Source organism: Neovison vison, chromosome 3 (assembly GCF_020171115.1).
Source record: "Neovison vison isolate M4711 chromosome 3, ASM_NN_V1, whole genome shotgun sequence".
NCBI lineage: Eukaryota > Metazoa > Chordata > Mammalia > Carnivora > Mustelidae > Neogale > Neogale vison.
The window spans coordinates 213,248,994-213,270,638 of record NC_058093.1 but is presented as its reverse complement, the minus strand read 5'-3'; the positions used below and the strand labels follow the sequence as shown (position 1 = coordinate 213,270,638).

At 55.2% G+C, this 21,645-nt stretch overlaps 1 protein-coding gene across 1 annotated transcript in view; it reads left to right on the top strand.

Moving 5' to 3' along the window:
- HIC2 (HIC ZBTB transcriptional repressor 2) overlaps window positions 1-16,727 on the top strand; it is a 33,388-nt gene extending 16,661 nt beyond the window's left edge. The window contains exons 2-3 of the mRNA XM_044243775.1: window positions 8,125-8,222; window positions 9,975-16,727. Of these exons, the coding sequence (XP_044099710.1) occupies window positions 8,197-8,222; window positions 9,975-11,799 (1,851 nt within the window). The 5' untranslated portion in view covers window positions 8,125-8,196 and the 3' untranslated portion in view covers window positions 11,800-16,727. The remainder of the gene's footprint in view (window positions 1-8,124; window positions 8,223-9,974) is intronic.
- The last annotated feature ends 4,918 nt before the right edge of the window (window positions 16,728-21,645 follow it).

The following is a 21,645-nucleotide window of genomic DNA, read 5'->3' as shown; positions in this document are numbered from 1 at the left end:
ATCTCATCTGAAGGGTGTCCCCCGGGGCAGGTGAGATGCTGTGATAGTCTCTTGCAGCGAGTTACCCAGGCTTTCCAGGTGCCCTTTTAGCTCCTTGCAGGTGGAATTTCCACCTCTTTACCACTGTGCCGTGCTGCTTGTCTCCTCCCTTGAGGGCTCTGCCTGCCTCCCAAACCCAGCGCCCCCTGCCTTTGGCCACGTCCTGTCTCTGCAGATGCCTGGTAACCAGGCTCCACCTCTGTCTCACATTCCAGGTCCACCGTTGTTGGTTGTTTTTATTTTATTTATTTATTTTGTTCTTGTTTAAAGGTTTTATTTACTTGAGAGAAAGAGTGTGCACGCATCACAAGTGGGGAGAGGGGCAGAGGGAGAAGCAGACACCCCACTGAATGGGGAGCCTACATGGGGCTGTCCCAGGATCCTGAGATTGTGACATGAGCTGAAGTTGAGTGCTCAACCGACTAAGCCATCCAGGTGCTCCCGAGATCCATCGTTTTTATTAATCACTCTGGGCTCATTATCTGGGAAACGATGTCTTCCCTTTGGGCGCTATCTACCTCTCAACACCCAGCGGCTGAGTGTTTACTACTTGGAGAGCATTGGGCTCTTGAGGCAGTAGAGAACTTAGAACCCACCGTAGCGCTTCCCAGACCTCAGTGTGCATGAGAGTCCCGTGAGGTTAGGATGTCAGTTCTGGTTTGAGGTCTGGAGTGAGGCCTGGGCAGCTGTGCTTCCTGCAAGAGCCAGGGTGGGGCTGCTGTAGGTGCTGGTCCGTGCGCCGTGCCCTGTGATGAGCCAGACCTCGGGGAACTAGGACTCAGGGCTGGGGCCTCTCTGCCTCCTGACTGAAGTAGCTTCTGGGTTTTCCCTGGTTCCTTGCCTGATGGGAATGGCAGATGTCCCCTGCTCTGCTCTCCTGTTGGGAGAGCACCCCATGGGTGCTTCCTTGCCTCCAGGCTCCTGCCCTGTTGTTTCCAGATAGCCCCTCACCAGTAGCTCAGGCCCTTCCCAAGGAGAGGGCAGTGTGGGGGAGAGTCTGGAAGTGAGCATAGTTTTTGTAATAATAATCATAATCTTTTTAAAAAAAAATATTTTATTTATTTACTTGACAGAGCAAGAGAGAGAGACAGAGAGGGAACACAAGCAGGGGAAATGGGAGAGGGAGAAGCAGGCCTCCCCCGAGCAGGGACCCCGACGTGGGGTTCGATCCCAGAATCCTGGGATCATGACCCTAGCTGAAGGAACTTAACCATTGAGCCATGCAGGTGCCCCTGTAATAATCATAATCTTAAACTGCTATTCCCCTTTAGAGTAGCGCTCACCTGCCTCTCCCCAGTGGCATTTATGGCTTGGCCTGGCCGGGTATACTTGCAAGACCTCGCCCTCTGGTGGCACCCTGCCCTGTGCCTTATCTGGTGCCAGGTAACCCAGTCCAGTTGCAGGCCTGCAAGGCCATCTTGGCCTTGCTTCTGGTTGGCTCCAAAGCCAGGAGTGATGGGAGGGAGAAGACCCAAGGCTGCCCTGGAGAAGCAAGGTTTGCAGGCTGTGCAGTGTTCGGCTTCCTGCCAGGGTTCTCCTCGTACCAGCCCTTTCTCATGGTGTTGGGTTACCCACGAGCTGGCCCACCCCTCAGATGGGAGTTGCACAAGATGAAGGTGGTCAACCCTGGCCCATAATGGGCAGCATGGGGTCTTCTGTGGGGCCTGAAGCAGTTTCGGGACAGACTCAGAGTCCGGCTGGGGTGTATACACCTTCCCTTGCTGTTCAGAGTGAGCCGGTGGGTGGGCAGCAGGGCCGGCCTGAGGGACCGAGAAGGATGCCAGCGCTGGGTCCCTGATGATTATATCAACGGTGCACTGAGTGGAACCCAAATGTTTATTTCGTAGAAGCTGCGTTGGAGGGAGGGCTGGGCTCCTGGCATTTGGAGAGCCTGTTGCTTTCCAGGAGGATGGTCTGGGAGAAGAGCCAGGAGCTGCTGGCTGGCATCCAGGTCTGGGCTAGATTACGCGGCTGGGCTTGCCCAGAGCACTGAGTCCCACCCACCATCAGCCAGTGCCTGGAGGGACAGGCCAGAGAGGTCATGGAGGCCAGGGGTGTTCTCAGAAGAACAGCAGGCACAGCCTGGGCACCCAGAGCAGCCTGCCTGCCGGAGGTGGGGGACACCTTGTCACTTGAAGCCCCAAGCTTCTCAGTAGTCTCAGGCGATGAAGGAACTGGGGTGACCTTATACACTGAGGTCAGGAGAACACAGCTGCCTGAGGCCCTGCTGTGATGGGCAGGTGGGTGGTGGTGGGCAGGGGGAGATGAGGGTGGAGCTGGAGACCAAGACCCTCTTTCTGACGCATGGAGGGGTGTGCTTCTCTAAGTGGCATCTCTGTCCCTGCCAAGGAATGGGAAGTGTGTGGTCCGTGGGGTAGGGAGGGTCTGACATCAGCTTTGGACCAGGCTTTGAGTCCTCATTCTGCTGCCTGCTTGCTCTTGTGACCTTGTGCAAGCTCCTTAACCCCCAGTGCTTATCTGTCCCTGGAGGTGGAGATAACACCTCAGTCTTCCCCAGAGGGCGGACTGAGGCAGGGTGTGGTGCTGCCTGGGTGGGTGGGTAAAGGGGAGAGAGGCTCCCAAGGAATGGGATGGATAGACTTGGTGGAGGAATACAGAGAAGACAGATACAGAGGGAGCACCTGGGTGGCTTAGTTGGTTGAGCAGCTGATTCTTGACTTCAGTTCAGGTGGTGCTCTCAGGGTCGTGAGATGGAGCCCCAACCCCAGGCTCTATGCTCAGCAGGGAGTGTGCTTGAGATTCTCTCTCTCCCCCACTCCCCACTTTCTCTCTCTTTTAAAAAGAGAGAGAGAGGAGGGATGTACAATAGGACTCCAGGCCATTGAGCCAGGAGAATGCAGTCCTGGGCTTCCGGCCACACAGGGCTGGTTGGTGGCTTGGGGGCTGGGTCTTGGGCTCTGGGCCTCAGGCTCTTCTGGATCCTGCTTGTACCTTCCAGGTTGTCTCCGCCATGCCCTCAAGCTGTTCTTTTGCAGCTTGGGTGGGGCCAGGCCTTCAAGGAAGAGGTACTTGTTAGGGCCATACCTGGAGTACCAGGTGACCATTCAGGTCACCTGTGACTTAGGGCCCATGCTGACCTCAGGTTCAGGCTTGGGGGCGCAGTAGCCAGCATGTTTAGGACCCTCTCTGACACAGAAGAGCTGAACCCCTGTGGATCTGGAAGCTGTCTTTTGGTTGGCTGTACCTTGCCCAGCACTACCCCTCTGCTTGGCATGCTTCCTGTCTCCCACCTGGCAGTGGAGCTCTGGCTGGGTAATGGGTAGCCCAAGATTCCTGTGTCACCATGACTTCTGGCAGGCGGTTCTTCAGAGGAGGTCCTTCAGGAGAAAAGGTCCTGTTGGGTGCTTTGGAATGGACCCCCCACATAGCTCCAAGACTCCTGTAGGAAGTCCTGCTCAAGACTGTGAGAGAGGGCCACCAGAGGGAGGTGGGATAGCAAAAGTTTCTAGGAGATCTGGGTAAAGAAGCTGGCCCAGGGAGGGGAGGCAGGTGGGCCCCCATTACCTATCCTTCACCTTTCCAGGGCCCACCCTTCTGGTTGGGAGGGAGGTGGAGAAGTTTTGTGATATTGGGAGGCCTTTCAGTCAAGGTGCCCACAGTTGCCTCTGGAGTGGGAAGGGGTGCTTGTTCCTGCTTGTAGGAGGCTAGACATGGGGTAGAAAGGACAGCATTTTTTCTGGAGCATACTGCTCGGGAGGGTCAGGAGCTCACCCTGTGCCACCACACCTTGGGTTTGGCTCCTGGGTGTGTGGGGTGGGATGGTGGGGGGTGGAGCATGCTACTCTGTTTCCAGGAAGGATGCAGGCCCCATAGAGGTGAGGCTGTCAGTCTGGTCACCAGAGGGCACCACTGGAGGTTGAATGAGCAGAACAGTTCTCTTTTTTTTTCCTCCCCTTGATTTTTAAGTATTCTCTACACCCAGTGTGGGGCTTGAACTCAACGACCCCGAGCTCAGTAGTCCCCTACTCTTCCCACTGAGCCAGCCAGGTAGGTACCCTGGAACAGAGCAGTTTTGAATGCCCAGGCCTCCTGGAGCCCAGGCTCTGGATACAGTAGGTGTCCACACTAAGTCGGGGCAGTTCCCATCAGATAGGTGGTTGGAATTGTTCTCCTGGGCTCTCTGCTTAAGCAAAGATCACTTTAATTTTATGTAACTCTTTTTTTTTAATACTTTATTTGTTTTGGTAGCGGGAAGAGCACACACAAGCGAGCTGAGGGACAGGAGAGTGAAAGAATCTCAAGCAGTCTTCATGCCAAGCGTGGCATGGAGCCTGACTAGCTTGATCTTATGACCCTGAGATCATGACCTGAGCAGAAGTCAGGAGTCAGATGCCCAACTGACTGAGCCACCCGCCCCAAAGATCACTTTGGTTTTAAAACCTCCTCTCATGGCGTTTAAAAGGCTGGGCCAGAGCATGCTTTGCTTTTTGTAGGATGCTAGGAAAAGGAGTTTGGCCCCATTCTAGCCTTCCCATGAGCCCTTGAAGCTTTGTAGACTGCCTGGGATCATGGGCAAGTGTGGCTCCATACAGGGCACTGTTCCAGGAGGCCATGGGTCTGTGCCTCTGCCACCCTCATTGGCTTTTTTGGCTGGGGTGTTTTAGGGACAGGGTGGAGTCATCTTAGGAGTATCCTTGGCTTTGGGCTTTGACTACCTGTTGAAGACCCACAAGGGCTGTCAGGCCAGCATGGAACCAGGAGGGACACAAATTTGTTCCTGTTGTGACCACTCTGCCCTTGAGAGTTCTTCCTGTGTGCCCAGGATACGTGAATGTTAGCTGGTCGGGAGCTGCTGAGAAGGACGTATTTTGTGGAAACCACTGTTCTTTATCTCTTTGTTGGAATTTTTTTCAATACGAGGTAAAATTTATATGCAACTTCGTACCCAAATTTCAGGTAACCCCTTGAATTTTGACCAGTGAGACATCCGCTGTAACCCAGACTCCTACCAAGATAATAGAGTCATGTGCAGCCCAGAAAGTTCCTCATGCTCCTTCCCAAACAGTGTTCACCTCACCCTCTACAGGGTCTTCTAATTTTGTCTACCATGGACTAGTTCAGCCTTTTCTGGAGCTTCAGATGAATGGAATTGTGCATCTGTACTCTTGTGTATGAGGTTTTCTTCACTTAATGTTACAATTTTGAGATTTAACCATATTTGTGCATCAGTTCTACTTTTTTCCCCCAGGATTTTAAAAGTAATACAAGATTATTTTAAATTCTGAATATTACAGAAACTTAAAGGTTTCCTGTACTTCTACGCCACACTCTCAATGATAATCTCATTTATTGATTGGGCGTTTGTGCTTCCAAGATATTTCTTTACATAGGATGACATTGCCTGGTCAGGCCTTTCATGCCTATAGTTGAGGAGGTAGACAAGTGCAGGGAGCTCGGCCAGCTCTCCTGGCTCAGGAGGGCCTGAGCCCTGTGGGTGTGTGGGCCTGGCCTTCGCCTGGTGGGTGTGTGTTTTAAAAGTCTGGGGTGTCTGGGTCCTGGACCTGCCCTTACCCTCAGAGTGTGTGTTGCGGGGGACGCACCTCTGGCTTTTCTGTGGCAGGGACTTGGAGAGGGAGAGAAGGACATGAGAATTCAGCAGAGACCTGTGTGGTTCTCTGTGTAACAGCCCAGCTGGGTAGGTAGACCATTTTGTAAACAAGGACCTGGGAAGGGAATCCAGGTGTTTCAGCCAGGTCTGTCTGTTCATTCTCTCTAACTTCTGTGTTCACAAGAAGCCGGAGCTGGCCTTCCCCAGGGACTGGGTTCCTGCTGCCTTTCCCTGGGATCAACCTAGCTAGAGTCTTACCCCGCCCCCGCCTCCCCCCCACACCATGGGCTAGGTCTCTGCCTCAGAGGAGGACCTGATGATCCCGTTGTCCTAGATCCTGGGCTCCTTGGAGCCGGCACTCCAGTGCGCAACGGTTCTGAGCTGGGTGTGGATCCTCGGGGCTGATAGGCACGCTGCCTGGGCCTGCTGCCAGGGGGCTGCTGGGTGCCAGGAGCTGGTGCCAGGCGGTGTCCTTATCCCAGCCTTTGGGCTCCTGCCAGGGCTGGGCACCAAGCCCCTGTACCCAGTGGGGCACTGCGCTGCCAGCTTATGGGGCTAGCCCCCACAGTCCAATTTCTAGTTACCGGACACCCTGCCTCCCTCCCTGGGGCTGTGGCCTCTCAGGCATTGGCTTCTCTTGCTCCTATACCCGGTGTTGAGCTAGGGCAGAGGATTCCCTGCTGTTACTCTTCTGGGAAGAAAAGAGCAATGTTTTGTAGGGCTGCTGGCCTCGCAGCAGTGGGGGCCCCCCTTCCCTGTGGTGAGGTTAACATTTTGTGACTTATAGAATGTGGCAGGGGTGGCCCATGTGTGGCCTGGCCTGGGGTGGGAGGCAGGTATGGTGGCATCCTCCTGGCTGTGAACTCCTAGCAGGCAGCCCTGTTATGGCCCCACCCATGGAGGGCACCTGGAAGGCCCCTCTGCCCTGTCCTGTGGAGTCCCTGTGGGGAAACTGGGCCCCAGACTGTCTGATCCAGTCTGGGAGACCTTGGTTAGTCACCCTGCCTTCCAGTGGCTGGTGAAGTGGGTGACAAGGCTGAAGCAGTGGGAACCTGTGGAAGCCCCCGAGTCCTATTCTGCTCTGGCTGCGTGGTGGGCGGTGGTTGTGGGCCTGATCTCTGACGAAGGCAGGTAATCTATCTGCAGGGTCTGGTACGAGCTAAACCAGGGGCCACTTAGTGGACGCTGTGCCCCAGCAGGGATTGGGTTGCCCTGAGATCTGGTGGGGAGTGGGCAAGGGGGCACAGGGCCGTGTGGCGGGCATCTGGTCAGCTCACATGCATCGCTGTGGCTCCCTGTTCATTTTTCAGGGTTGCTCTCACCAATGCTAAGGTGGTCTCTGCCCCTCACCCCTTCTTAGCCTGAGTTCTATTCTGTCCTGCTGGCCACCTCACTACCTCTGGTGTCACCTGGCAGGAGAGCCCAGACTCTACATAGGCAGGGGATCCCGGGCTTCATTAAATGCAGACGCAGATGCTCTCAGGCCTCTGGACCAACAGGGCTGGTTCTGCTGCCATCTGGGTCATGATGGGGATCCTGGACCAACCATTCCCCACCTCCTCACTTCCCCATACCCTCGAGCTGCCCCAGGAGAAGAGAGCTGTGCTAGGGGCCAGAGAGACAGCTGGCAGGCTGGAACTGAGGCCTCCCAGCCACCCCGCACCCCGGGTCTGGTCACATTCCTGAGGGACCTGCTGAGCCTCCCTGGCCCTGGGGGTGGGGGAAGGGCAGGCAGGGATGGGCTCCAGGCTGCTGGAGGCCTCCGCCCCCACCCTTGGCTCCATTCCAAGGGAGCCCAGGCTAGCCGAGTGGGGTGCAAAAAGCCAGAACCTCAGGATCCCCCTCTCTGAGACCTGTGTCTCTGGGGTGGGTAGGGGGCAGAAGGAGACCCTTCGCATCTGGCGGCAGCTGCCAGCAGCTTTGGCGGGCTGGTATTGAAAGGCCTGGCCTGCAGAAACTCCTGTGAGGGGAGGCCATGTGGTCAGACTGGGCCGGGCAGGAGGGGGGTGGGCCCTCTGGGCAGGGAGGGGGTGGCGGGAGCAGATCAGGAAGGGAAGGAGGCAGGAGAGCCAGAAGCGGTTGAGACTGGTTCTTATAAATAGCCTATTGCACTAGTGGCTCCAATTTTGACCTTTTGTTATGTAAATGTAGCCAGCCTGAGAAGGGCCTTGCCCAGGCCTCCTGCCACCATGCCTGCTTGCCAGGAATTCCGTGCCTGCCACCAGCTCCCCTACAGGCCTAGGTAGCCCTTAGAGTGCCCTAAGTCTCCTGGGTGGGAGGACAGTGTCAGCCCTGCTGAGCTCTCCAGACCTGTGACCTTCCCTGCCACTGGGCCTGACTGTTGCTGGGTACTGGGGCTGCTGTCCCCTGCCTTGTTGCCCCTGGTGTCCCAGCCACAGAGACCCCAGATCTTCCTGGGAGTGAGGGCTCTAGGACCACCAAGTGCCTTCGCTTCACTGTCCCTCCTACCCTCCCTTGTCTGTCTGGGTGACTCTGTCCCATCTTATCCTCCACAGGTGACCAGGCATTGATGCACCCCCAGGGAGGCCACGCGCTCAAGGAGGCCACCCCCGCTGGCTGCTGCTCACATGGTTTCTGGGCCCCTGGCACTCCGGTAGGCTGGGTAGGGGGAACTGGCAGGATGGGGGGGGGCTTGGGGGAGGGCTAGCTGGGCTGCCCTCAGCCCTGCAGTTCTCAGCCTGGTTCTTTGTGTACACATAGTGTTGGGTAGCGTGGAGGGGAGGCTGGGGCCCATGGCCCTCAGCCTGCAGAGGAGGGGCTGCTGTGGCTCACAGGCTCTTGGAGAATGGGACCTCCTGCCCTTGGCTTGTCCTCTTGCCAGCTTGGGAGTACCAGGTATCCTGAGTGCTGGTGGGGCTGACACTGCATTTCCTTGAGGCTGGGTGTCCCATCCAGTGTGGAAACTGTGCATCGGACTCTTTGTCCTGCCTGGCTGGCTGACGGGCAGGGAACATCAGAGGGTAGGTTCCCTCAGGACCCAGGCTTTATCTAGGCTCTGAGCCCACTATCTAGCATCAGGCCCTGAGTGCTAACTTGCAGCTCTGTCTACCCATGTGTGTTCACAGTGAGTTCTGAGGGTGCCTTTGGGGTGTACGTGGGTATTAGGGTTTTCCTCTGTCTTTGCAAATAAGGGCAGGCATGGGGCAGTGGGTCATGGGAAGTGTTTGTGTTACAGGAAGGCAGCGAGGGTTGTGATCTCTCTAGACTGCCTCAAGGGAGGCAGGACTGGACTGGATACACTGGTAGTGGCAGAGGGGTCCCAGTGGGGCAAGGCTCTGAGCAGTCACTTTCAGAGATTGAGCCCTGAGCTAGAGGACATGAAAGCACTTTTGTCAGCTGCATAGCACAGAGTTGCCTTTGGGAGGGTACATGTCCCCTGAGGGGCTGGAGGGAGTAGGGAGCCACACCTTTGTGCCTCAGGTCCTGCTGCTCATTTGGGTGGGTGCCTGGTCAGAGCACCCCACTCTCAGTGACCCACGTGCATGCTGTTACAAAGCCCACCTGTACGGTTCCCGTGGGGGTCAGAGGCCTCTCTCTGTTTATTAATGACGTCAGTTAGTGTCTGTGCTGGTCTGGCAAGGCCAGCTGGCTGCCTTTCCCAGGGGCCCGGTGGTGCCAGGGGCTTGGTCAGGCCCGCTTTTCTGCTCAGCATCTAGAGACCCGGACTGGGGTGCTCAGGGCCCTCCTGGGGGGTGAGGCGCTTGTGGAATGGAAGCAGGCACTGGTAAGGGACTGCGGCTGGACCACAGTGTCTGCAGGCAGGACTGGGACGTTGGCAAATCCGAAAGCTTGGGGAAGCCACTAGGGTTTGAGAAGCACCCAGGGCAGGGTAGAGGTCACAGGTGGAGGCTGCTTATTTGATTTGGCTCATGTAGTATTTAAGGAAAAAGGGCCTTTATTTGGCATTGGGAGGATTAACCTGAAAATCTCAGTTTCTAGCTTGTCCTAAACTTTGGGAAGTTTATGCCCATGTGAGAAGTGAGCCCACCTGGGAACTTCTGCTCACCTCGGTCCTTACTGCTTCCCAGCACCTCATGGTCCGCTGCTTGTCATTTTTGAGTCCACTGTGGGCTTGCGGCCAACTTCCTTAGTGTGGAGATGGTGCCCTGGGCTGTGGAGCCAAAGTTACATCCCATTTTCTCTGCTCGGCATCACGTGACTATTGTCTTCTGCTTCTGTATACATGGGACCAGAGCCCATGACCCTCTTTGGGCAGCATGAGTCCCCATGGGTAGTGTGAGTTCCCTCCCTGGGTCCCATGCCCAATGAGGCCTCCCCTGAGCACCACCACAGCCCCACTCTGTCAGCCCTTGCCTAATGCCCATGCACCTACTCTTGCCTGCAGGTGGTACGCGTGGGCGGGGCGTGGGGACATGGGGCCCGACATGGAGCTGCCCAGCCACTCCAAGCAGCTCCTGCTGCAGCTGAACCAGCAGAGGACGAAGGGCTTCCTGTGTGATGTCATCATCATGGTGGAGAACTCCATCTTCCGCGCCCACAAGAATGTCCTGGCCGCCAGCAGCATCTACTTCAAATCCCTGGTCCTGCATGACAACCTCATCAACCTGGACACAGACATGGTCAGCTCCACGGTGTTCCAGCAGATTCTGGACTTCATCTACACGGGCAAGCTGCTGCCCAGCGACCAGCCGGCTGAGCCCAACTTCAGCACTCTCCTCACTGCCGCCAGCTACCTCCAGCTGCCCGAGTTGGCAGCGCTCTGCCGCCGTAAACTCAAGCGAGCCGGCAAGCCCTTCGGCTCTGGACGGGTGGGCGCCTCTGGCATGGGAAGGCCACCCCGCAACCAGCGGCTGTCCACGGCCTCTGTCATCCAGGCACGGTATCCAGCGCTCGTGGATGGACGCAAGGGGGCCCACACCCCCCAGGAGCTCCCCCAGGCCAAAGGCTCTGATGATGAGCTCTTCCTCGGAGGCTCCAGCCAGGAGGGTGTCCATGGCCTGGGCCGGGCCGTCTGTCCAGCCAGCGGGGAGGCCGGCTTGGGCAGCTGCAGCACCAATGGGAGCAGCGGGGGCTGTGAGCAGGAGCTGGGCCTGGACCTGTCCAAGAAGAGCCCACCCCTGCCCCCTGCCACCCCTGGTCCTCCCCTGACCCCTGAGGACCCGGCCCAGCTGAGTGACAGTCAGCACGGCTCACCCCTCTCAGCCTCCGCCCCTCCTGTTGCCAACAGTGCCTCTTACGCTGAGCTGGGGGGCACCCCTAATGAGCCCATGGATCTGGAGGGGGCCGAGGACAACCACCTGAGCCTGCTGGAGGGGCCCGGTGGGCAGCCCCGGAAGAGCCTACGGCACTCGGCCCGCAAGAAGGAGTGGAGCAAGAAGGAGCCCAGGGTGGGGTCCCCCTTTGAGCGGAGGGAAGCGGGGCCCAAGGGCCCCTGCCCAGGGGAAGAGGGCGAGGGGCTAGGGGACAGGGTTCCCAATGGCATCCTGGCCAGCAGTGTTGGAGGGGGCGGCCCCAGTGGGCCCTACACAGAGCCCCCGTACCCCTGCAAGGAGGAGGAAGAGAACGGCAAGGACGGGAGTGAGGACAGTGGGCAGAGCGGGAGCGAGGGGGGCAGTGGCCATGCCGGCACGCACTACATGTACCGGCAGGAGGGCTACGAGACCGTGTCTTATGGGGACAACCTATATGTGTGCATCCCCTGCGCCAAAGGCTTCCCCAGCTCCGAGCAACTCAATGCCCACGTGGAGACACACACAGAGGAGGAGCTGTTCATCAAAGAGGAGGGTGCCTACGAGACGGGCAGTGGGGGTGCCGAGGAGGAGGCCGAGGACCTGTCGGCGCCCAGCGCAGCCTATGCAGCTGAGCCCCGGCCCTTCAAGTGCTCGGTGTGTGAGAAGACCTACAAGGACCCGGCCACGCTGCGGCAGCACGAGAAGACGCACTGGTTGACGCGGCCCTTCCCCTGCAACATCTGCGGCAAGATGTTCACGCAGCGCGGCACCATGACGCGCCACATGCGCAGCCACCTGGGCCTCAAGCCGTTCGCCTGTGATGAGTGCGGCATGCGCTTCACGCGCCAGTACCGCCTCACCGAGCACATGCGTGTGCACTCGGGTGAGAAGCCCTATGAGTGCCAGCTCTGTGGGGGCAAATTCACCCAGCAGCGCAACCTCATCAGCCACCTGCGCATGCATACCTCCCCCTCCTAGAAGCCAAAGACCCTTCTCCCCGGCCTGAGGCTGCCCTCCGCAGACCCGCCCTCAGGAGCCCACCGAAGGAAGGAAGACGCGTGGAGGCCGGGCGGGAGGGGCTGGGACCCCCAAGTCCCGTGGGGGTGGCTCCTGGTGGCACCCGCAACCAGCCCCCCACACACACCCAGAGCTTTAATGGACAGTCTGTACAAGGGCAGCGAGAGGAGGGAAGCTGGTGGGCCCGAGTTCCGAGTACACATTGCTGGCGTGCAGTCTACCTCCCGATTCCGCCCCGGCTCCCTGGGAGGGCCACTGCAGCGTCTGTGGGAGTGGGTCACAGGGGTCTCGCTGGGACCTGGCCCCCTTCCCGCAGGCCGGGTCCGAGCAGGGGGCCATGGGGCCTCCCTCCGCTGGGGAGGAGCAGGGCTGTCCCGTGGCCAGGGGCGCTGTCTGTGTGCGTGCACGAGTGCTTGTCTGTCGCGGGCCACCCTGGCTCTTTGGGGAGTGGTGCTGGAGGGAATGGGACAGAGCCCTCCTTCTTTGAGCCAGGGGTCACTGCTCACTGGCGCTGGGACAGTCAGGGGGCCCCCCCGCCGCCTACCTCTCCACAGCTAAAGAGCCCTCTGGGCCTATGTTGCTGTTATTCCTACTGATCTGTTCCTTTTTTCTTTTTGAATTTTGTTTTTTAAACCAAAACCAACAGGAGTTTATTTTCCTCCCGGCCCCTCGGGGCTGAGCCTGGGTCTGCAGACTGAATGTACAGGGGCAACTGCCCCTCCCGCCCCCGCCCGGCTGCGGGCTGAGGGGCGCCCACCCCTCCAGGCCCCAGAAGCCCTTCTTGGCCAAAGGCTTCCCTGGGCCCCGAGCCCTGCCTCGGCTGCCTCAGGAGAGAGAGTGATTTTCCTATAGTTTCTGAGGAATATTCTTTGTTTAGAGGTACTTCTTTTTTATTAAGAGAAAAACCAGTGTAACGTTTATGTGAATGTTGGAACTGGAAGGTCTGGGATTTGTGGGGGGAGGGGGGAGGCTGGATTTGATGCCAGAGCCGTCGGTACTCTTCTTTATCATTTTGTGTGTGTGTGTGTGTGTGTGTGTGTGTGTACGTGTACGTGTGTATGTATGTATGTATGTATGTATGTAGTGTGTGTGGCGCATGTGGACAGATATCGAGCTTACCTTCCTTCCTTACCGATAAAGGTGGAGAGACTTCTGACCTTTTGCTACCTCTTGAATCCACAAGAACAGTATGTTGGTGGCTGGCAGCTGAGGCCATGACACTTGTTTTCCTCCTGTTGGTACGCACAGGAAGACGTGCGTTTGAGTGAGCTGGGCTTACCCTCCTGGGCACCCCCCGCCATCCCCACTCCCACCCCCAGCGCTCTCAGAGAAGGGCTCTGCTCCCCAGAGCATACTGCTTGCTGTGTCCACCCTGTGGGTGTTCTGAGTGTGTTGCTGAGCATCAGGGAGCCTGTGTGTGCCCCTGATCTGGGCCTGGGGGGAAAGGAGGGGGTGCTCCGGCCACGTGGGAGAGCAGGCCGTGGAGCCTTACCGCTGGAGCCAGCTATTTGGAGCTCCCTTGGCAGGGCCAGGATGAAGTGGAAGTGAGCCCCCCCCCCATCCTGTCCCTTGGGACCGTTAGAGCCAGAGCTTGGAGGAGCAGCAGGCCAGTGCAGAGGCATGGAGGGACACTGACCAAAGTGATGTAAACCCCCCCACCCTGGGGGGACAGGGAGGAGGCCTGCCCTGCTTTGGCACCTTCTTGGGGAGGTCCTGGCTGCTCCGGCAAGAGGCTGGATGCCATTAGTTGGCTAAGCCCTGTCTGGAGTCCCCACCCCTCACCCCTCAACATGGGGTTTCTCTCTCAGCCTCAGGACCCTTCTGTGGGCCAGGGGTCAGGCTCACAAGCCAGACCAAGGTCGCTGTGGTTGGCCCCACTATCCTTGGCTGACTGGAGCCACACGGCTGGGCCAGCAGCTGAATCTTCATTTTGCTTCATGCTTTGCTTTTCTTTCTTTCTTTCTTTTTTTTTCCCTTTCTACTCTTAAGTTCAGACCAAAAAATTCCAGAGTCATACTTTACCCTCACCCCTCCAGAGACCCTCCAGCTGAAAACAGCCTGAGTTTAGGGACCCAAATGGTGCAGGGTGTGTTTTGCAAGTGAGGGCTCCTGGCTGAGCCCATCTCAAGGTGCCCCGAGCCCCAAGTTGGGTCTTAACTCCCTCTGGGTGGGAAGGGAGCACTGGACCCAGGGTCTCGTGTTCCCAGAAGTCAGGTTGGGGGGTGGGCAGGGTTCCTCTGCCCTCCCGACCCCACCCCACTCTGTCAGCACTTAAGCCACATGACACAAAGTCTGTACAGCACGGGAGTTGTACGCATGCCTGTGTGTGGCCTCTTGGGCCACGGGCGGCTGCATCTGTGAGGTGACCCGTGAGAGCAGGTGATTCATTTGCAGAGCTTCAGGGACTGGGCGCAAAGGCCCCTCACTCAACGACGTTCGTGCGACATAGTATTGTACCCACCTGAGTATTGTATCGAGCCTTTTCTGTATTTTAACAAGAAAGCAAAACACTAGTTTCCTATTTAAGATTTTAAGGGTTTGTGGGGAGGGGTGGGACTGATTAACACAACACTTGGTTTTGTTTTCTTTTTCTTTTGATTTCATGTGGAGTGTGTGCTTGCGAGTGTGTGCGTGGACATGTGTTAAGAGCCTCACAAGGAAATTAGGCCGTTGGAGGCCAAGGGCGGCTTACAGTTCTCTGCTTTAGTCACTTAATTCCTGAATGTTTCGGAGAAACAGGAAACAGAGAAAATAGCAGATGTCATGTAGGAAAGAGGATAAACACAACAAAACAAAAAAAAAAAAAAAAAAGAAAAAAAGAAAAAAAAGCTCATACCCAAATTCACAAAACCTATTTTTTAAACCAAAGCACATTTTGAATGAGTATGGAACCTCAATGGGCTCAGAAAAAAAGATACTAATATATTTATCTCATTGTTTACATAAACTTTTACAGTTTCAGACCTCAGCAGCTGTAAGGCCAGTCCCAGTGAATCCCCACCTTCCACTGGAGTCCCTTCTGAGTTGGCTCATGGGCAGAGGGGCTGCTGTGGGGCTGGCGCTGGCATGGAGCCCCCCACCGAATTTACCTGAGCCCTCCTCCCCAGCCCCGGGCCTCTCAAAGCCCAGCTGGCACCAAAGAGCTTGGGCCGGTGCTGACCGGCCTCCAGGCCTCCTGGCCGGACCGTGGAGGTCCTGGCCAGCGGGCATAGCAGGGGGTGGCCGTCGGCTCTGGCCTCAGGACCTGAGTCTGGGCTAGGGCCCTGGGTGGAGGGTCATCCCCCACCTCCCCCGCTCTGCCTGCAACCCCCCGGGGTGGGTTGATGTGAGGGTCCCTATCAAGCCAAAAAGCCCCGGGACCTTTGCACAGCTCCGTTGACTCCAGTGGGTCCCCACTCCAGGGGACACCCCTACCCCCACCCAGCAGTGGGGGTGGGGAGTGGGCTTACTGGGCTGGTCCTTACCAACACAGACGGTGCAAACACTCTGAACAGTGTTGTTTTTGTATCAATATGTTTGTGCAGTGATGAATGTATTTATTTCTCAGACTTGGGGTGAGTGAGCGGCTGGCTCCGCCACCGCTCGCTCCCGCCAGACCGAGCCACCGCAAGGGCTCCTCCAGGATTGCAAAAAAGGTAAAAAAAGAAAAGACAAACCTTTAAGCAAATAAGAATCTCAGAGACTTGCAGCATAGCCATACACCTCAGCCTGTGAAATGAACAATCTGGACGCAGACGGACTTTGGAACCTCATGCAGCCATGTGTGTATTTCCCGTTCGTCACCACTTGGGGGAGCTGGGCTGTCCCGCTGTACCCCCACCCCCACCCTGTCAGTATTCACTGGACTGGCCCACGTGCAGGAGTGCGATCTGGGCGGGGCTGGGCGGGGCTGGCTGGGCAGGCAGACCCTACTGCCTTCCCCACAGCTGTCCTTGAGTGGGGGAGGCCTGGGCAGCCAGGAGGGCAGGGCTCAGGGAAGAGGTGGCTGCATCCGTCCGCCCCCTTGGAAGGGGGGCAGAAGCAGAGGCACTAGGCCTCCAAAGAACAGACAAGGGATCTAAGCCCTGCTGTGCCCCTCAAAGGGACCAAGGCCCTTGCTCTTCCCCAGAGTCACACTGGGGCAGATGTTACTGAACCTGTGAATCCAATGCCAGGAGTGATGGGGTGGAGAGGGACCTAACCAGAGCCTCAGTGTGACATTCCAGGTCGGGGGGTGGATGTGCACTGTGGAAATTGAGGCTGCCCAGGACCCCCTTCCTAGGACCCCTCCCCCCCCACCCAGCTTCAGTCACCACTTTAATTTTTCTACCAAGAACCCGTCCCCCTACCTCACCTTGCTATTTATTGCTGTAATTTATTGACCTCAAAAATGCTGCATAACAGACCTCACTTGGGGCAGGGAGGATTCCCCAGGGCTCCCCCCCTCCACTTGGTGGGGCCCCGTGGGGCCAGGTGCTGAGGGGAACCTCTCTTGTGTCCCGCCCATCACTTGTTTTCCCCCTCCCCCCTTGGGGGGACCCCAGGTTGGGCACCTGCCCATTCGCAAATACCTCGAGAGGGAGGGGGAGGGATGGGATTATAGCTGTTTTGTTTAATCAAAACTGGAAGAGGGATCACGACCTACTCTCTTCCCTTCCCAGAAGGGGGAGGGACACCGTGATCGCACTCCTGTACTGGCCACCGCCGCTGTCAGTCATCACATCGAGCTCACTTCCTTTGAGAGTTTGGATAAATTCAGGTCAGAGCTGCAGATACGCAGCCCTCAAGTGTCATAGAAAAGCAATTTCACCGACGACTGATCTCTCCATTCAGAAGCGTGCAGTCTTAATGTACAGTGATGAGAAACTGTTATTTTATGATCTTTTCATTAAAAGCTTGATTGAAAACTACTTTCTGTGGGGCTTCTGTGTTCTCTGGTGTTTCTCTCTCTCTAAATGACACACTGCTTTCCTGTGTCCTGCATTTCAAAGACCTAGAAGGGTGGGGAGCTGGGGTGGGCATCACTACCATCCCAAGAGTGGGTTTCAGGTGGGGCTGGGACCACGCTTGGCCACATGTGTGCATCTGGGGCTTGGGCACTGGTCCAGGGACCCAGTATTCTGGAGTCACCATCCTCTTGGGTGATGCTGGCCTGGGTTAGCTAAGAGGGTTTAGGGAATAGTGGATATGTCGCAGGGACAGGGACTTGGTCGACTGGATGAGGAGAGGTCTGGCCCATGCTCAGGACCACCTGTTAGAGTAGCAGGGTCAGGCCGGGGCAGGGCAACGGCTCTCTCCTGCCTACTGCTCCTGTTCCTGCTTGAGGTCAAGCAGGGGAGGAAAGAAAGGATAATCTTAGTCTCCAGGGACAGTAGTTCCAGTTTCCTCTGGGACTGTCCCACCCACCCACTGGAGTGGAAATTCAGGATGAGTGAAAATCCAGGAGGAGGAGCAAGGATGGGACCAGGAGGGTGGTCAACCAGCCTAGACCTCTGACGGTGGGCTTCAGATGTCCAAGTGGCTCCAGGCCAGCAGCAGATGAGCCCAGGACCCCAGAACCCCAGAAGGATAGAGCATCGCTGCTGTAATACACGGTAAGTTTCGTTCTGTTGTTTTTATGTTTTTGAATGTGTGTGTGTGTGTGTGTGTGTGTGTGTGAAGTAATCTGCACCCACTGGGAGCTCGAACTTAACCCTGAGATCGAATCACGTGCTCTATTTACTGAGCCAGCCAGGTAACCACCTGTTCTCTTTATTTTTTTAAAGATTTTATTTTTTATTTGAGAGAGAATGAGAGGGGGGAGGGCCAGAGGGAGAAGCAGACTCCCCACTGAGGAGGGAGCTTGGTGTGGAGCTTGATCCTGGGACTCCAGAGCATGACCTGAGCTGAAGACAGTCGCTTAACCAACTGAGCCACCCAGGTGCTCTGTTCAGCTCTTTTAACACTCCCCCCCTTTTTTTTTAATCAAAGCAATAAGTGACCCTAGCTTAAATAATCAAGTTTCTTTAAAAGGCTTAAAACGGGGACACAGAGCCTGTCTCAGTCAGAAGACCATGTGACTTGTTATCTGAGCATCATAAGTTCAAGCCTCATGTTGGGTGTGGCGATTACCAAAAATGAAGTTATAAGACAGTAGTTTTTTGTTCTCTTAACCCCATCACAACATACACAGGTACCCACTTCTAATTTATAGCATTTCTTATGTATTTAACTCCACATTTCTAAATAGTAGTACCCTGCTGTCTTAATTCATCCTTTGAAGAATCTGGACCTATAGATGAAGATTTTAGTGCATTTACACCCTCTTCCACTTCCTTAAATTCCCCATTGGAGTCTGGGCACAGCTCTCCCCACACACAGCCCTGGTCATAGGGAAGCTGCTTCAGTTCCAGCAAGACCCCTCCTCCTCCCGTCCAGTCAACCCTAATTTAGAGCTTGAGAGACTTCCATAAAGTAGCCAGATAATAACTGTTCTAGGCTCTGTGGGACATAGAGTCTTTGCAGTGACTTCTCAACCCTGTTGTCCCAGTGCTAACGGGGCACCTGGGTGGCTCGGTGGGTTAAGCCTCTGCCTTCGGCTCAGGTCATGATCTCAGGGTCCTGGAATTGAGCCCCACGTCGGGCTCTCTGCTCAGCGGGGAGCCTCCTTCCTTCTCTCTCTGCCTGCCTCTCTGTGTATTTGTGATCTCTGTCTATTGCCTGCCTCTCTGTGTATTTGTGATCTCACTCTGTCTCTATCAAATAAATAAAATCTCAGCGGAGAGCCTGCTTCCTCGTCTCTCCCTGCCTGCCTCTCTGCTGACTTGTGTTCTCTGTCAAAAAAAAAAAAAATCTTTAAAAATAATAATAATAAATAAATAAATCTTTAAAAAAAAAAAAGTGCCCACTAACAATGTAAGTAGTTGGGCATGGCTATGTTCCATTGAACTTCATTTATGAGACCTGATGAAGTGTGCCGTTTCCTGATCAGTACTTGCCACGATCACCATGTGTCTTTGTTCACTGCTGAACTGAGTGGTGTAGTGTATTTTTCTATACCATTTCTTGTTCTTGTGGAGGTCAATGATGCTTTCATTACTCAGACTGGTTTGTGTCTCTGTCTTCCTCCACACTTAAACTCTGTGAAATCCTTGCCAGTATAGTTTTTCACAGAATCAGATGCTATCTGTTCTGTTATTTTTGCCCCCAAGGGACATCCATCTGGAAACTGCTGCTTTCCTGCACAGATTGGGTGGGAAGTTTTCTTGCCTGTTTGTCCTGCTTTGAAAGCCCAGCTTTCTGGATCCTGTGTGTTTTCTTAGGTTACATGCTTGTTAGGGAAGTATGTTTTCTCTGGTACCATCCTGAGAAAGGACATATGGAAGGTAGGTTTTTTGTAACTTTGAACGTTGAAAATGCTTTTGAACTACACAGAATTGATAGTTTGGCTGGGTATAGAATTGTAGATTAGGTGTCATTTTCCTCCTGAATTTGCAGTGTTGCTTCATTGGCCTCTACCTTCCAATGTGATGAGAAGTCTAGTTCCCTTTGTAACCTTCTCTGGAGGCTTTTAGAATTGTCTCTATTTCTGGTGGTTTGTCCATTCATGGGGCTGGGTACCTGATGGATTGGTTTCATTCAGGGGATCTGTTCTTACAGATTTACTGTAAGATGTGAATTTACTGGTTCTTAAGATGTGTCAGCATTATTTTTAATTTCCCTTCTTTGATTATTGCATTTTGTTCTCTTTTCATAGACTTAATTTCTAAGGAAAGTTTAATTTTTTGACATTTTCTTCTGTTCCTTATATCTAATTCCTTTTTAGATTCCCACATTAGGTTAGTTTTTATCCATTAAAAAAATAATTTTAAAGGCTTTCCTCGAATGTGGGATGACCTTGCAGGCTCTAATATTCAAGAATGAGACCCTGAAAAGCCTTTTGGAATCAATCCAGTGGTCACCTAAAATGTGTGGGATGGAGGAGATGAGACACTGCTTTTGCCTGTGCTGGGCTGGCTATGGTGCTTCTGATAGAGAGGGCCTTATGCAAAAGCCCCTTTAGTACCAGGAGCTTGAAGAGCCTTCTAGAGAAGGGTGAAAGGTGAGATGAAATAACCTTATTCCCAGCTGACTGTAAGTCAGGGCTAGATTAGGGAGGAGTTACACGGTTAGAAATGAAAGACAGATTTTGAGTTGTGGGCACTGCTGTTTCCTTCCATAAAGGGTTTAATTTAAAACATGCCTCTTTCCCAGAGCCACTTGAGGTCGACAGCAGTGAAGGAATTCTGTGTAGTCAAGAGTGAACCAAAAAAAGGAACAGGGAAGAGTAGGAGAAAACTCTTTTGTCATTAGGCCCAAAATTGTGAGTGAGAGTCATAATCAGCTTTGTGTGTGCAAACAAGGAGGGAGGGGAAAAGGAGAAGGTCAGGGTGAGGGAACTAGAAGCTGTTTCCACTTCGTTGCATGAGGAAGTATCTAAATATTTTAAGAACTGTTTCCCATGAGACCTTCTACAAGGGCATTTGCCAAGTTGTATACCAAATGGAGAGGAAACTTTGCAATGGCTCCTTCCTCAAACGTGGTAAGAGCCAGGACATGTCACTGAAGTCTGAGGTACACCACAAAATGTTAACCGTTGGTAATTCTGAAGTGCCACCCCTGCTTCTGTAGGCCACCTGTAGGGGACATGAACATCCAGAGTCTGAGTGAGAACACGTGTGAAACCAATGCTTGAGTGGTCTGGGTGCCCGGTTCGCTCTGCCCACCCCTCGGCACAGGCCAGCCTCGGCCCTCCTACTGCCCTGGGCCTTGAGGAGGAAGAAGGCTGCTGGGAGGCAGTGGGGCACCCCCTCAACCTAGGACCTGCAGAAACCTCACACTGGGGAAGGCTGTCCCTGAAGAGAGCAGTCCTCTAACAGCTGGCTGGAGGAGGGCGACCAGTGGAGAGAGCACACGCAGGCTCCCTGGGAGAGTAGGTGGCCATGTGTCCTACATGGCCTTTGCTTCCAACCAGCTGAACGCTGGCCTCTATGCTATAGAAACCAGATAGGGGAGAGAAAGGGTCTGAGTCCTTGGGAAAGACCGGCAGTGGGACAGGCATTGGCTTGAGTGCAAGAAGCTGGCCCACCCTCAGGGCCTGAGATGCTGGAAGTCTTACCCTTCACCACCCAGCCATAAAGAACCCTCTGTCTTGGGTGCTTGGCCTTCTGGGAAGAGAGCCCGCAGTTCCCCTTCCACCTGCGCTGGTCTCTGCCAATGCCCTGACCAGTGAGTTTAGGAAGTGTCACCAAACAGTTTTCACTGGTAGCCTATTTTGTGGTCAGCCCTTCTCTCTGGCCACAGGTGACAAAGCTGATCGCCACCTGCAGGTGTCCCCGATGTGAGGTCAGAGGCAGCACCAAAGGGGTGTCTAGAGTGGTTTCTCTGTGTCAGGTGGGCATGTGTCCAGGTCATCTCTGAGGAGCCCAGGACAGCCCTATGGTTGTCGGTGCATGAATGTGGCCCCTGACCTCTCAGATCCTTGAGTTCTGCGGAGGAGACAGGCAGGTAGACACTGATGCTGACTTGAGGCCCCATAGCCAGCCTGGTGCCCAGCACTCAGCTGCACTAGCTCTTCCGCTAACCCTGGGGGTACATGGTGGGACCGCCTGGAGTGTCTGTGGTGAAACACAACCCGGAGCTCACAGGGGAGGAGGGCCCTGTTCACAGGAAGTTTCTGGAGCTCTGGGACAGAGGGCCATCTGGTAGGGACTCATCCCAGGGCTGTGACTGGAGGCAATGGCGGCGGTGGGCCCAGGTGTTCTGTCCCAGGCAGCCAGAGCAGTATACACGAAGGCCAGGGGAGGAGTC